This window comes from Mytilus trossulus, chromosome 8 (assembly GCF_036588685.1).
Source record: "Mytilus trossulus isolate FHL-02 chromosome 8, PNRI_Mtr1.1.1.hap1, whole genome shotgun sequence".
In the NCBI taxonomy this organism is placed as follows: domain Eukaryota; kingdom Metazoa; phylum Mollusca; class Bivalvia; order Mytilida; family Mytilidae; genus Mytilus; species Mytilus trossulus.
Genome location: NC_086380.1, coordinates 23,946,152 through 23,962,711, shown reverse-complemented (window position 1 = coordinate 23,962,711; position 16,560 = coordinate 23,946,152). Strand labels below are relative to the sequence as shown.

General features: G+C 32.7%; 1 protein-coding gene across 1 annotated transcript in view; it reads right to left on the bottom strand.

The window, feature by feature from the left end:
* Positions 1–243: 243 nt before the first annotated feature.
* The window catches only part of LOC134727484 (mucin-2-like), a 39,621-nt gene continuing 23,304 nt past the window's right edge, over positions 244–16,560 (bottom strand). Inside the window, exons 4-5 of the mRNA XM_063591865.1 lie at positions 10,828–11,326; positions 244–5,726 (exon numbers count right to left, since the gene is read on the bottom strand). Coding sequence (XP_063447935.1) covers positions 2,123–5,726; positions 10,828–11,326 — 4,103 coding nt within the window. The 3' untranslated portion in view covers positions 244–2,122. The remainder of the gene's footprint in view (positions 5,727–10,827; positions 11,327–16,560) is intronic.

Below are 16,560 nucleotides of genomic sequence, written 5' to 3'. Positions count from 1 at the left end.
TTTAGTTGAAAACAACGAAAAAACAGACACACTTGACTGCTTTAAAAACAAACCTACATGGAAACGGACTTTTTGATAACAACTGCTATATTCCTACATTCAGTTCCCCGAAAGATCAGCCGTTGCTTCCCATGATACTCCTCGTGCTAACACCCGAAAGGTTACAATCAGAAACAAGTCTTCACACAATAGAAGATTACAAAATGTCTAATCTAAGACATTATAAAATTCATGATACAAATGATAAGTTTATTTCTTTATTTTATACTGTCAGCAAGTCATTACAGTCACAAAAATACATAAATAAATAATCACAGACATAGCTTTAAATTATTGATAACACAGGATTTCATATACACCCTGTGAGAGTTGTCTCACTTTGGTCTACCATGTGTGAATTGTCTCTCTTAAACCAAATATACCTATAATACTGTTATAAACACACCACTACCTTGCAGTTTGGATCTACATACAATCTAACTCACACAAGAAGCTTTCATACCAAGCCAACTATTTATAAAAATAATTCTATTTTATCTAAATATAAATAGGATCACTTTTCTTCTAATCTAGACCATGTTTAAAATCACCTGTCAATCGATAAATAACGAAAAAAACAGACTTAAAGATTTGTGTCTCTATACGTCTGCTGTAGGCACAAAAATACATAACTGTTTCACATGTTTCCCGCCAAAATATAAATTTTGACTAAGTAACAAATTTGAAGAATTATATAATAATGTAAACAATTAACAGATGCTTTTCAACTTGAAAATCTAGAACCAATATTTAGGGAATGCACACTTTTATCTTTGTAAACGACTTGCATAGACAAATAGTGATAGCAACTTATGCACCAAACAAAAATAATATACAAAAATGGAATGTAAAGATGGAAAGTTTAGTTTCGAATTTACTCATGATAGCAAAAATTATCAGACAGCATATGAATTACTGGCAATTAAACATGTTCGTTTGCATAAAATACGAAAATAATTATTTAAATATGAAAATGAATTCGAAATATCGTAATCATCAAGTAATTGGCACAAACAATAATAACTTATTCCAGTATCTGTTGTTTTTGTAACGTGTACATATCTTTAATATCTGTAATGTTCTAACGTTTTAGAAATTTGTAAAATTATAACATTTATATTAAATAAATGATTTTTCTCCGTAAACATTAATTCTCTAAATGTTAAGACAAAATTTTCAGTAGCAATTACCTACAACGAAAGGCATTTGTTAAAGGGGTAAAGATACAAAGAGGGTAAACCTATCAAAAAGATTAAAATACCTTTTCGGGTTGTGAAATAAGCATTTTTAATAGACTATAACATTTTATTCAAGGTATTTCTTTGTTGAACAGGGAGCTTCTTTACAAGCGATGATTCATGTAATACCAGCCTTATATTGAATAAATTTAAATTGATAAAAATCCGTTTAATTTAAAAATGTCCCACAGGATTTAATTTTCTTTTTTTAATGTTGGACTTGTAAGATAACAGATTTGTATTTGTTATATTGTGTTAAAACTTCTCCTAAAATATGTCTTATTCTTGTATAATATAGATATTTATGAAAAATATAACATTTCAAACCTAATCCAACTCTTTTTAGTTTGTTCAATAACCTTATCTAATGACGGTAACCATCAACATATGGACGTTCCGCAAGCAGTCCTACCTATAATTAAATTAACATACTAATTGGCAAACAGAATTTCCTTGGGTAAAAGCCTTGTCTGATAAATAGACTTTATATCAAATAACTACATATACACTGAAAAATTTACTTAATCCTTTTTAAATAATGTATATCGATCCATCACTTTTCACTTAAAAATTTCAGATAAAAATGTCACGAAAATGAGATCACCTGAATGTAAGAAATAAAAGATAAATATCACAGACAGATTATGAATGAAAATTCCAAATATAATAAGGTATACACTCTTTTTCTTTCCTGTATGTAATATAACCTTCGATCCATGTAATGCTGACATAATATTGTAGCTCCAGATTAAGCCTATATATTGTATCTTTTTCAACGCAGAATAAAAGCACAACTCCATACATGTATAACAGTAAAATGCCTATCACGGTTCAGAATATCTTGTTTACACATACCCGTCATCTTCACCAGCAGTATAAGACCATGTCTGGGAAGTAGTGCTTGATAAACTAGATGCCGATACTGCTCTTATTAATTTTGAGGAAGAGCGGGAAGAATTGTCTCTTGGATTATTCAATAATGATGTCCTTCCGGTAGACAGCGGCGTTGCTATTTTAGGAACCGGTGTTTTAGAACCCGACCCTGATCTATATTTATCACTTTTGTCAGAGCTACTGTCACTTCCATTATTTCTTGAATAGAATCCAACCTCGTTTCCGCATTCATCATAATCATCAAACACGTCACCATTTAAGCCACCGTTTGACATATTACTTCCAGAAGATTGTCGGCTGTACGGATTGTCTTTTTCAGTTGCAGCACATAAATTTGAAAAAGACCTCGACTTCCCTGATTTAGACAAAGAAGCCGGGGCAGGAATCCTTGTTTTAGGACCATCTATATTGTCTTTTCGTGGTTTAACATTAAGCATTTCTTTAATTTTGGAAACCAATATTGTGGCATGGTTAGAGTTCGACCTTTTAATTTGATCCGAAGAAGCAGATGATTCCTCAGAATGCATACTTGATCGTCGAGAAGATGTTTTTGACCTTGTTGGAGTACAAGGTCGTGGAGGTGTTGATGCTGGTCTATTTATAGGTTGAGAAGACGAACTAGACCGTGACATTGACGGCGTTTTCGGTCGAGACGGTGTACTTTTCACAGACTCACGTGACGGTGTTGATTGTCTGCTTGATGGTCGAGATGGTACCGACACTTTTCTTTTAACATTTTCGTTACTGTCTAATGAATATTCATCATCATTTATGCCATTAGTAATATCATTCGGAGCTTTTCCTGGAGTTTCATTCACAGAGGCCCGTAATTCATTTTTTCTCATTTCTTTAAATAATTTATCCATGGTTGCATACATTTCTGGGTCTTCAGGAGGCGCTTCAAGAGTTTCTGTGTTTAGACTTATTCCATTAATTGGCAGTGAAAGTTCTGCCTTGATTTCGTCCAATGACTTTGATTTGTGATTTCGCATGTCCATCGGACTTGGAGTTTTTGATCTCTGATAGCCATGAGACAAAGACTTGTTTAATTTTGACCCGTGACGAGTCTTAGCAACAGTTTTTACCGCATCCTCAACCCAAGCTTCTGTTCTTTTATTGATAACATGAGACCCATCAGTTTTATTTACAGAAAGAACAACTTCACCAGACTCATTTCTATTTCGTGTTCTATCAATACTTTTACTCCGAGTATTTTGTTGAGTAACATCAACACTTTTAGAACGCAATCGATTCCGTTCTGTTGCATCTATATCGTTTTGTTTTGATCTTCCGGCAGCAGGAGATCTAGCTATAATTCGACTAGAACTAGGTTTGGGACTTTTATAAGCCGATTCTCCATTTATTTGAACACTTAAACAGTGTTGTCCTTTGCTCCTGTCTACCATGATAACGGTTTCTTCGTCAACTGCGGTTTGTCTAGAAAGTCCACTAGGAGTAACAGATCGCCTTTGTACAACAGGGCTAGATGGCACTGTTCTGCTTTGTCTAGGCTCGCTGAAGTTAGCACTAGTTCTTACATTTTGCTTACGTGGCGTGTTGTTTGTATTTGTTTCATTAAGGTCCATTTCGAAATTTTCGGATCGCCTCAAAGAAAGTTCATTTGGACCAGGCGTCCGTGACCTTCTGACTGGTTCCATTTTACTTTCAGATTTACTGGGACCAGGTGTAATCGCTCGTCTTTGCATGAACTGACTAGTGTACGTTCCATTTGAAGCTGATGGTGACTGAGCCTTAACAAGAATATTTGATTTACGAGGAGTGGGCGGTCTACCTGTATTACTTGTATTACTAGAGCTTTGTGATGATACAACAGCTCTAACTGATGACATCGAACTTTTTGCTGGCAAAGATATTCTTCTAGAGGGCGCTTCTGTACTAACAGGTGACGTCTGTTCAGTGAGAATTGAAGACGTCAAATTTTCAATCGATCTTGTAACAGTTGTAACATCATCATTTATTAATTTTTCTGCTTTTTCCTTTAGTTCTTTCAGATTTCCAATAGGGGTAGATGGTCTTGGTATTAAAGAGGGTGTACAACGTCCTGAAGGTGTTGACGGACGAGGAAGTACACGATCAGTGTCATTATTATTTTCTGGCAAGATAGTTTCAGATGACTTTTGCTCCACGGAATTTTCTCTACTGTACGGGTTATTTCGCAGAAAATCTGACGTGTTACTTGTTTTCTGTTCTGAAACACTACTTGACTGAAATGTTTTCTTAAATAGGTCAAATTTACTTTCCATTGCATTTTCACTTGTAACACTTAAATCCTTTTTATTACTGTCTGTTAATCCAAGTTTATTTTGAACGTGTTCAACAACATTGTTAGACGACGTTAGACTATCGCCTTGCTTTCTCCAGTATTTAGTGTCATCGGCATTTATCGAAACATATCCAACATTTGGTTTAACGTCCTCTTTTGGGGTCATATACGATCCATCGCTTTTCATTGTTACACTTTTAGATCTACCAGACATATAAGAGGAATTTGTTTCACTTTTATTTGATTTAAGTTCTGTACTGGTTCGAAACGATGAAGGCTGAATTGGAGTTGTGTTTGTTTTTGGGCTGTCATCGGAATCTTGTGAGAACCTTGATGCCATCATTCCCGTAAAACTTCCCATTGATGATTTGTCACGTGATGTGTTCACCTGACTACTATTCGGTGTCGTACTATCACTTGTGTCATATGACTTTGTATATGTTTTTGAAAAGTCTTTAGATTCAAAAACACTTGTATTATATGGAGCATCATTTCCTAAATTTGTTTCTGTGGAATACCGTGAATTTACAGTACTTTGATTTGCCCAATCACTTACAAATTTTCCTGCTGCGCTATTTTTTAAAGAAGAATTTCTACTTGCGGGTTCACTCGATACATTTTTGTAAGTAGAAGCATCAGTTGAATTAATGTTTGAAGTTGGTGTCTTTGGTCGACCAGAAGACACTGGATTTTTCGGTTGAGATGATGAAACGGGCGTTTTTGGTCTGATTGAGTTTGTCACAGATGAAACTGGCGTTTTTGGTCTGATCGAGTTTGTCACAGATGATACCGGTGTTTTTGGTCTTGCAGAACTAGTTGGAGTCTTCGGTCTATTCCAAGAACCTGACGAAGACACCAACTTTTTCGGTTTCTCGGGCAGTTCTGGCTTTTCTAAAATAGTATGATTTTTTACACTCCTATGATTTGAATCAAAACTTTTTGAAACATTTGACGCAGTTTTAGAATGAGACCAGGTTTTAGATTTCGAATGATCGGCGACCGGTGGTTTCTTATTTGTATTCGCTGAATAGTTTCTGTAACTGTCAGTACTACTTTGAGACCGAGGCGAATCTACACTAGCTTCGGAAGTTTCTCCATTCGGCACAGATAAAGCATTATTCAATAAATTTTTAAACTCATCCAGAGTCATTGTACTAATTTGGTCCATACTCGGTACGGAACCATTTGAACTTTCGCTATTTCCACAAGAATCCATATTTGGTTGGTGTGGTAGCTGACGTCGTTGTAATCCTGGTGTATTTGGTGTAGACCTATAAATAGAAATAAAACAATAAATAGAATATCAATCTTAGAGTACCTCAAAATAATAAGTTATTCATTTCAGTCTTATATCATACATGAGAAACACGACGCGTGCCCCAAGTGGAGCAGGATCTGCAGCACCTGAGATCACCCCCAGCTTTTGAGGGGGCTCGTGCTGCTTAGTCTTTAGTTTCCTATGTTGTGTCTCTTGTACTTTTATTTGTCTGTTTGTATTTTTATGTTTAGCCATGGCGTTGCCAGTTTATTTTCGGCTTATGAGTTTGATTGTCCCTCTGGTATCTTTCGCCTCTCTTTCATATATAAATTAAGAAAAAATAGTACACAAAACAGAAAGTACTATGCATTGACTAAACAGAAAATTATCTATTATTACAGAAATATAAAAAAAAAAATGGTAATTAATTCTTTCTACTGTACGCAGTACTCTATAATTGAGCTTAGATAAACTCAATAGGTGTCACGGCTAATTTAACTATGAGAGTCTATTTGATTAACATTTCCTGCCACTGTAAGATACGTATGACAACCACAAAATAACTTAAAAACATAACAAACATGACAAAAAGAATAAGGAAAAGAATTTATAATTTTTAAAAAGTTCAAGAAAAAAGGGCACTTACATATTTATATACTAGTGACATAAATCTACTAAAAGTTAACCCAGAGCCCTTTTATTTCGACATACAGTGTTATACATTCGTTCACTCGTTGTTTTCCTTAGCTTCCGATAATTTATCAAAATAAATGTCCTTGTAGCGTTTTAAAGCTTTCATGACAACACATGATTATGGATAAGATAAAATATTTTAAATTTATTTTCATGTTTGGTTAGACACAAAAACATATCTCCGTGCAACCAGAATAAATGCTATTGTCCCCTCTTTTCACTCAACAGCATTTATTTTTTAACAATTCAACAAAAAGTTTTTGACTATTTCAACTTAACAAAACAGATATGTATTATGTAATATGTAATACATAGAGTTGGGTTTTTTTTGGCATTTTTTAATATGTTGTATGAATACCTTAACATATTTTAAACACATTGGTAATAGGTATTACCTATACTGCCGATGTTACCAAAATAAGCTTTAAATGATAATAGATTCTTCATGTCTTAAAAGGTCTAAAATTCGGTATAAAGATACTAGAGGAATTTTGCAGATTTTTTTGTCCATGGGACAAGACATGCAAGTTATTTTCTGTATATTATATGTTATGTTTTGCATTCAAAAATAAAATAATCAAATTCATTTGCTTTTTCATAACTCGTATAAACATAACAAAGATAACCAAATCCTTTTTTTTTTCTTTTTTTTTTTCTTTTTTTTTTTCTTCTTTTTTGAGATAACCAATTCATATTGTAGATATTCATTTTATTTTATATTAGGTATACATTATAGAAAAATTGCCATTAAGATACATGACCCTCACATCATAGACATCATATTTTAAAAGTGATATATTTGCAATATAGTTTGTAAAGTCAAACATATACTGCATGTTTCTTAATGAACACCAACGCAGAGGCACTAAATAAACTAAAAGTATTCATTTTTAAAAGTTGAACAAAATGTGTCTTTATCTAAAAACCTCCAGGTTGGGGGTAAAAATGTAAATTTGGACACACAGAGTACAATTTATTATTTCCGTCTGATTAAACATGAATTTACTGATGATTCACGTAGAGTACAAACATTCACTGTTAGTGAGCTCGTTTACTAAAATATTTGTAGATTTTAAAAGATCAGATAGATATATATGACGGGTTTTGATCAAATGACTATGACAATTTTTGTTTTAAAGGATATTCATTTCTTAAAATTGGAATTATCTGTTCACACCTATATTTGGTCGTTGTGTTTGAAAGTAAAGAAAACTCGTTTTACAAATTATTTTTGACAGAACAATTTCACTTTCACTGGACTGACGAATACTGGCCGCTAGCTTGATGCCTACGCTCAGGTTTGAGATATCAGCGTGTTCGAGTCTTCGCACGAATGAAATAGTTAGTTCAGTCCACCACGAAAGCATTTATGTTTATATAGTAAACGAAAAACTTGTGCAGCAGAAATCAACCAATACCTTCCACTGAAGCCTATTTTGCATAAAAATACACAAGTTTTTCCACTTTATTCAGTTCGTATGAGTAATATCAATTTAAAAGATAATATATATGCTTCTCCAAAATTGTTTAATCTAAAACTGAATATAGATTGAATAAATTCCGTAAAGCTCGGTTCCTTTCGAACTAAACGATAAGAGACTGTACGTTGGCAAGGTATTGCAAATAATGGTCATGTTTTGCGATGGGGTAAAGGGCCAACAACACATCGAAAAACGAAACGACAGGTGTACAACAATACATTAAATAAACTATTTCTGCCAATTTCCGCTCGTTTGTTATCGAAATCCCCAAACATAAATACAATACAAAACCATTAAGAGATGCAAAAATAACACTATATATGTAGGAATTCTGTCAAAAGTTCAACTGTTAAAATCGTATATCAGAATAAAACCGCAACTCCCGCTGTTTGCCACAAATGAGTTTGTTTGGATTCTTGAAGACATATATCAATAAAATATGCATGAGATAATTTAATACCAGATTATACCCCAATCCTAAAAAACATACCAGACTTAACGTATTTACAATAATTGTCATTCATATTCAAGATTATTTTCATTACATGTCTCTTTGAAAAGATAAATACATTTTTTAAGAAAATCTAGTTTAATGAATTTAATAGGAGTGACCCGTTGAACTTTCGGTTTTAAAATGTTTTATACACGTATTTCTTTTATATAAACTGTAATTGCTTACTAAATTGTGTTTAGCAAACAAAAGAATTTCAACAGAAGGTTTTATATCTACTTTTGTACCTATAAAATTTTGACAAAGTGTGTTAACAACAGGGGCAAACCAATATATTATCGTATGAAATAGCACTTCAAAATCCAATTTAAGTTGATTACTGGAGAATGGCCAAAATTCAACACTAAAATTTATCCTAGATTGTATTCTGACAAATTTCAATCGATAAAAATTTCATTAATATATAAAAATTAACTACTTTTGGCAGAGTTTTTGATGAAGTCATGAAATACGACTTTTAATCTCCGAAGTCTAGGATAAACCAATTAAGGTAACAATACTACGTTAGATTTATCCATTTCAAATCAGGCAGTGAAGTTATGCTTTAATCCAGATTATCAGCATATTTCTATAATGGTAATCTTCCTACATGTAATATTAATCATATTTTTGATATTTTATGAAGTCTTACCAAATAATACATTTATTTTATAAAGTCTTACCAAATAATAAAGTAATGTCATACAGTCTTACCAAATATTAAAGTAATTTTATGAAGTCTTACCAAATAATAAAGTCGTCCTTACTTATGTACTTATTTGAAAACATGAAATCCATTTGAATACTAAATTTGAAATAAAAAATCAGCTGAGTCAGCTAAAATTTCAGGCCACTATTTTTCTTTTATCTACGATTCTTCGCCGTTGAAATGCTTTTCAAATATGTAAAAGGAAGCAAGACGTGTTTAAAGACGTTGATCAATTAATACTGAATGGTTTTTTTAAAACAAAATTTGAAAAAATAATTTAATTGAGAATGGACATTAGGGAACCAAAGAACAGATAACTGCCTAAGCCGACCAATGGGTCTTAAACGCAGCACCCGGAGGTGGACCTCAGCCGGACCGTTAATACAGATGTTCTACTAGTTAAGGAAAAAAGGACGTCAAATTTCAAAACATATAAATGAAGGCCGTATTTATATATATTGAAAAAGTATCACGAGTATTCATAATTCTAGTAATTTCTTTTATTTTCTTCTTTTTTTTTTTTTTTAAATTGGGGAAAGTTATATAAGCTTGGTGCATGTTTTTCGGGATCCTTATTCATATAGTAAAGTAGGAAAGCATTATTTTTGTTCACAGATTTTCCTTTCTTGATAATATTATCTATTCTAGTAATATAAATCTTCCACTTCGACATAGAGCACTCATGGAGACATCGATAATAGACCTAAACAACAGACACAGTCTATGGAATGTACCAATTGATTTTGTAGGCGATTCTATCGTGCCTATATAGTATCTGTTTATAGAACTAAAGGGGATAAGTAATAATTTAAACAGCTTTATGTGTGTCTGCATAAAGTAGCTTAAATATCTGATCGAACTGGACATTCCTGTATGTTTGTGTTTAATAGTTAACTAAATTATGTATTCAAATTGAAATTTTCTAAATTGATAGGCGTACAATGAATTTATATTACACAATGTCTATTGCAAAGATTCCCAAAAGATACAAGCATGATAATTGTGGTTTCTTAAAATCTTTAAAGTAAATCTACCTTAAAATCGGAGGGGTTATTTGGACAAGACAAGGTCAACTTATACATGTATAGTCAAATATTGATTGAATATTTTAACAGCTAAATCAAAGAAGATTTCAAAATGGAATTTCAATAAAAAATCAAAGATAAATTGATTTCTATTTTAATAATTCATTGTTTTGTCAAAGAAAGTTTCATATTTCATCACAAATGAAATGTCAATTTAAATTGTTAGAAGAAAATAGGTAATATTATACAAAAGTATTGTGTATAGGTTCGAACATGTCTTCAAAATTTAAACTAAATACCACAAGTTTCGCTATTGTGTACGACAGTATAAAAACAAACTGACGATTTTAAAGGCCCCCTATAGGATAATGTATCTATAATTTCATTATATCATAAAAATAGGCTTAATTAAAGTGAAAAATTAAATTGTTTGTCAATTAACAGGTATTGATTTAACAGTTTCGACTTGTTAAGATTTGCAATGTTCAAACTATGTATTGATTATTACGATAATGTATTTGTTTACCTTTAACGGTTAAACGAATTCCATTTAAACACTGGTGTTGAATTCATTTAAAAATGCACATATTATACAAATAACTTCGTTCATGGCTATACTAGTCTAACGTTACATTGACTGATTCATACATTTTAAATATAAATTCTAAACATTTAAAAAGAAACAAAGAAAAGTTTTTTTTATCCTATATTCTTACCTTGATGTTGCAATAATTTTGTGTTTTGACGGCGTCGGAGTTTTTCTAGCAGGACTAGGTGAGGTGCACCTTTTTGCAGGTGCTGGAGATGAGCATCTTTTGATCGGAGATGTTGGTCTGTTACTAGGTATCCCTGGTACTTTTGATGATTTTGTATTGGACGGAACCGGTGACGGAGATCTCAGTTTATTATTTCCCGGATTCGACACAGAATTATTTTTAGTCACATTCACACTAGAATTGTTACTGCTATTTGATGACAAACTAGATTTACTACTACTTCCAGATAAGTTCGGTTGAGTGGGTAATTTCCTTGGATTAGGTCCAGGGGAAGCACTGCGCATGCGTACAGGTGAAGGCGGTCTTTGAACACCTTGATATGAGTTGGAAGCAACTGAATGTTTTCTAGGTGACTTCATGGAACTTGGAAGAGTCTGAGACAAGACAGGGGTACTGGATCTTCTAGGTGTGCTCGGTTGTCTCTGGCCAGTACGATGACCTAATAAATAGACAAAAATATATTGTTTGCTTTTAAACTTATTCAATGTTACTGACGTACGTGTAAATTCTATTTAAAAATATTAAATGTTATACAATGTTTTTGTTGAAAATTAAGATTTAAATAAAAAAATCAGAAACGGAACTAAATGATTCGTGAAGATACGGATGATATGCTTAATTTAATACAAAAAGTCTATAGACAGTAGATTGTTGATAGTATTGATAATCGAAGTGACGCACTCAAAAATTTTCTTTGTATAATGAATTATGTCAATAATTTCTTTTAACTATTTATTTTTCACTTTCAGACACAGGATAATGAATTTGTCACTAACTAAAGTATTTGAACTGAATTCTGAATACTTTTAAATAATATTTACACCGCAATTTCATAAGCGAAATGTGATTAAAGAAAATAAGGAACTCCTTTTTAATTGTATTCAAATTTTGGCATGAATAAAACCGGTATGGCTTAATGCTTTTCAATATACATAAACTCAAATGACCGATCGGAGTTTAAACATCTGTGTGTCACCTTCTTAACAGTTTAAGAAAAAGGTAAGACAACTATATGTCTCTCTCAAGTGCCATTCCATCCCCGCAGAGGCGGATTCAGACCACCCCCCTTTTCTGCGTATAATTTGGTTGAATATATATGGAACAACTGCAGCATGGCCGGAGCGGACCCCTTCTTAGGTAGGCAGTTGCCCCCACTTATAAAAATGTATGGATCTGCCACTGCCTCCTGCAGCTATTAAATATTCGACACATCAGGGTGTTGTTTTCTTTGAAACAGGATCATTTTTTTAAAACACGCAGGATCAAATTCGTGGTCAGCAAATTTATAAAGAGAGCAAAGCATGATACATGGTAAATCTGATAAAATATGAGACTAATATAACACATATTATAGTAGTCTGAGATAAAAATTAAGGATGACAATCTTTAAATTTTTTGTATCCTGTACAATTATTTATTTATCAATAAACATCTTTATAACTTTTTAGTCAATCAAAATTACTATTTAGCCGCTGGATTAGAATTTATAGATAAACATATTAAATTTTCTTGGTTTCCACTTAACTGATACACAGCCCGGTTCTGGTCAAATAAAATATCATATATCAATAAAAGGAGATGCCAGGTACCGTATACATCATCATCAAGAGACAAAAAAACACATAAATAACCAATAGAGGGTAATTTAGGGAGTTGTCCCCTTGTGGGGCTACTTATTTGATAAATGCATTGACTTTAAACACGTTCCACCCATAACGTTGCCTTCTTTGCGGCTCAATTACCATATTTTAGTAACATCTTGAAACTTCATCTGACCAATTAGCATAATATAGAGAATAGCATAATCTTCACAATGTTCTTATAATTTGTACCATTTTGACACAACTATTATATAGACTTTGTAGTCAATGGATATATTATTATTATTTATCGGCTCTTCACTGGAATAAACCCTCTTCGTGGTGGGTGTGCGGTCTAATTTATTTTCGAATAATACCAAATTGATTAACTACGGATCAGTGTAAATGGAATTGGATATCAAATCTTAAAATTTTCTATAGACAACAGAAACTGTCGTGACCTAAAATAATTAAAGGGTTTCAGGCAAATGACAGCTTTTGTTTATGTAATATATAGTTGGTGCACTTAAACTGCAGTCAAGACGTGAGATATTATCACAGACGAAGCCGGCTTTTTATAACATTAATTTCGTGTGATAAAAGAGGGACAAAGTGAATCTACACATGCAAGGTCATTTGACAGTAGAGGTTTAACGTTAAAAGTTGGTAATTTTATTCAGATGACCATTCGAGATTTCTAAACCAGTTGTCATAAAAAAAAACAGAAAATTCATGTAAATTGTAAACAGCTATCTTTTGGTGATATGATTTTTTTTATATAACTTTCAGCTGTTGCAAATATTTTTGACATTAATGTTCTCTAGGCATTTATATTTATATATATAAATATATAGATGGTAGGTTAATCAGAAACATGCAGGCTCACATAACAGCACCAACCACCCTGACCCTAGAGAATTTATAGAGTTAATCACAAACTGGCCTTGAATGTTGAATCCACTTTCGCATTATATGAGAATCTATAGGTTTTCTTCGGTGGATGAATCTAATAATTAGTGAAAAATATCCATTCTGCTATTCTGAACTGAAAATGAACTTTGTAATCTTCAGGTGTTTCAGAAAATAGATATTTTTACATTGGGGAGGGACGTACGTATAACAAAATTCTTACAACAGAATTTGCTGGTCTGAGTCCAAGTAATCACACAGTTTATAAAGACAAAATCGTGGCATTATTGATCGGAATTTGATCAAACTTGACACAGTGGGTAACACTATGCTTGGTGATAAATATATAGATATAAAACCATTGATTTTCTTAATTGAAGCCCAATCGATCCTTTGTTACAAGATAGTTATAGGTGACATGAAATACGGTTAGTTGACATAAAATACGGTTATTTTTGTAATTTTATAGAACATTATTACTACCATTATAAATATGTACCCATCAATCCCCACGCCATTATCGAATCTTTGGCTAATTTGTAATTTGAAATATATGACGCAAATACCATGACATTTATCTCTTAATTCATTTAATCTGAAAACTTAAAACAATATAAAGGAAAGCATTTTTAAATCTGATGTATTAACAGGGATAAATTGATCGTTTTTCGTCTGCATGCCTTTTATCTTTCTATAAAGTCCATTTATTCAAAGACCTATTTTTTTTTACATAACGCAAACTGCCAGATGTCACAGTCGTGGAAAAGTCAAAACTTTAAACTCGCGACTTTCGTTTAAGGGTGAATATGAATAGAGTGAAAAAAATATCTCTAGACTAAGAAAGTGTAGAAATCTCTCTCTCGTATAAGAAAAAGGAAATTTTTCAAAAAAAACATCTGATTTCAATCCGTACAGTCCTGTGCATACATCTTTCATGTAGAGCCAATCATTATTATATTTTGAACTTTTTGAACAAATACATCAAAAGTATTTACATATTAAACTTTTTAAAGGTGTGAAAAGTATACTATAAATATATTTCATTTACATCATTGCAAAATCATTTTCTTTATCTTTTTTATACATTAGTCAATCCCTCACCCAATAAAAAACAAATTACCGTTCTAGATATAAAGATTGTCGTCAATATCATATAGGAAATATAAGTATCCTGAAGAATCGAGATCAAAGAGAACCAATTAGTTCATCCCTGTCAATTAATTTGTTCCTTTTAATGTGACAAAGTAAGTTATTTATACCAAATAAATGTGTTGATACCTGCTTATGTCAAAAGTTTCTTTCTTTGTGTACTTTTAGTGACTTTTAAAGAATATCAGTTTACTAGAAATTTGCCAAAATAAAGATTTCAACCCGTTTTGTGGTGTTTCTAATTTCTCTATTTTCCAGTTTCTTTTCTTTTATCAGGGGTGTTAGGCGTCTTGTATCGACTTGTGGTTGAGAATTGCTCTTTTAATATCTGATTCTTTCTTTCTTTTGTTTTAAAGGTTTTTCTTTTTTTCATAACAGGCATCCTAGATAGGGACTAAAAGCGAAAGATTGAACTGTTTCAAAACAAAAATAACTAAATTACTCAAATGTATATCACTTATAGTGAACATACCGGTTTAAAAGTCGATTTTATTTTGACAACCTTGAAGGGCTTAGAATATTTTGAAAGGGGCAGGTGTTTTGCTTGGTTATACAGGCCAACTAATAAACCTTTAAAAGGGTTTGTGTACGTTGAGAGGGCATGTCACTTTTCAAACAAGGGACATCGGATATTGCTTCCACATTCCAAGCGAACATGGTGCTGGATGCAAACGTATTCACCACAATCATTCAGACGAACGCCTCTCATAACGAATAGTATTGCCAGTCAGGAAACGAAAAGTATTGTCAGTAAGGAAAAAAATAGTATTGCCAGTCATGAAATTAATAGTATTGCCAGTTAGGAAACGAATAGTATTGCCAGTTAGGACACGAATACAATTGCTAGTTAGGAAACGAATAGTATTACCAGTTAGGAAACGAATAGTATTACCAGTTAGGAAACGAATACTAGTAGTATTGCCAGTCAGGACACGAATACTATTGCCAGTTAGGAAACGAATAGTATTGCCAGTTTGCCAGTTAGGAAACGAATAGTATTGCCAGTTAGGACACGAATACAATTGCCAGTTAGGAAACGAATAGTATTACCAGTTAGGAAACGAATAGTATTGCCAGTTAGGACACGAATACAATTGCCAGTTAGGAAACGAATACTATTGCCAGTTAGGAAACGAATAGTATTACCAGTCAGGACACGAATACTATTGTCAGTCAGGAAACGATTAGTATTGCCAGTTTGCCAGTTAGGAAACGAATAATATTGTCATTTAGGAAACGGAATAGTATTGCCAGTCAGGAAACGGAATAGTATTGTCAGTCTGGAAACGGAATAGAATTGACAGTCAGGAAACGGAATAGTATTGCCAGTCAGGAAACGATTAGTATTGCCAGTTTGCCAGTTAGGAAACGAATAATATTGTCATTTAGGAAACGAATATTATTGCCAGTCAGGAAACGAAAAGTATTGCCAGTCAGGAAACGGAATAGTATTGACAGTCAGGAAACGGAAAAGTATTGCCAGTCAGGAAACGAAAAGTATCGCTGGTCAGGAATCGAAAAGTATTACCAGTCAGGAAACGGAATAGTATTGCCAGTCAGGAAACGGAATAGTATTGAAAGTCAGGAAACGGAATAGTATTGACAGTCAGGAAACGGAATAGTATTGACAGTCAGGAAACGGAATAGTATTGACAGTCAGGAAACGAATAGTATTGCCAGTCAGGAAACGGAATAGTATTGCCAGTCAGGAAACGGAATAGTATTGCCAGTCAGGAAACGGAATAGTATTGCCAGTCAGGAAACCTAATAGTATTGCCAGTCTGGAAACGGAATAGTATTGACAGTCAGGAAAAGTCCATATTTTAATACAATGGTCTACCCCTCTGATAAAATAAATATATATATATATATATCGTTTGCCGTTAAATGTGTCAGTTTGTGTGTAGAATGTTGTGAAAAACTATTATGCTTAAGCTTTGATCTATATAATTGCACCTATTCCCCTGTGAAGAAGTCCGGTTGTAAGGCTAAGTTTTGATATATACGACCTTTCCTTTAAACTTAATGAACGCAA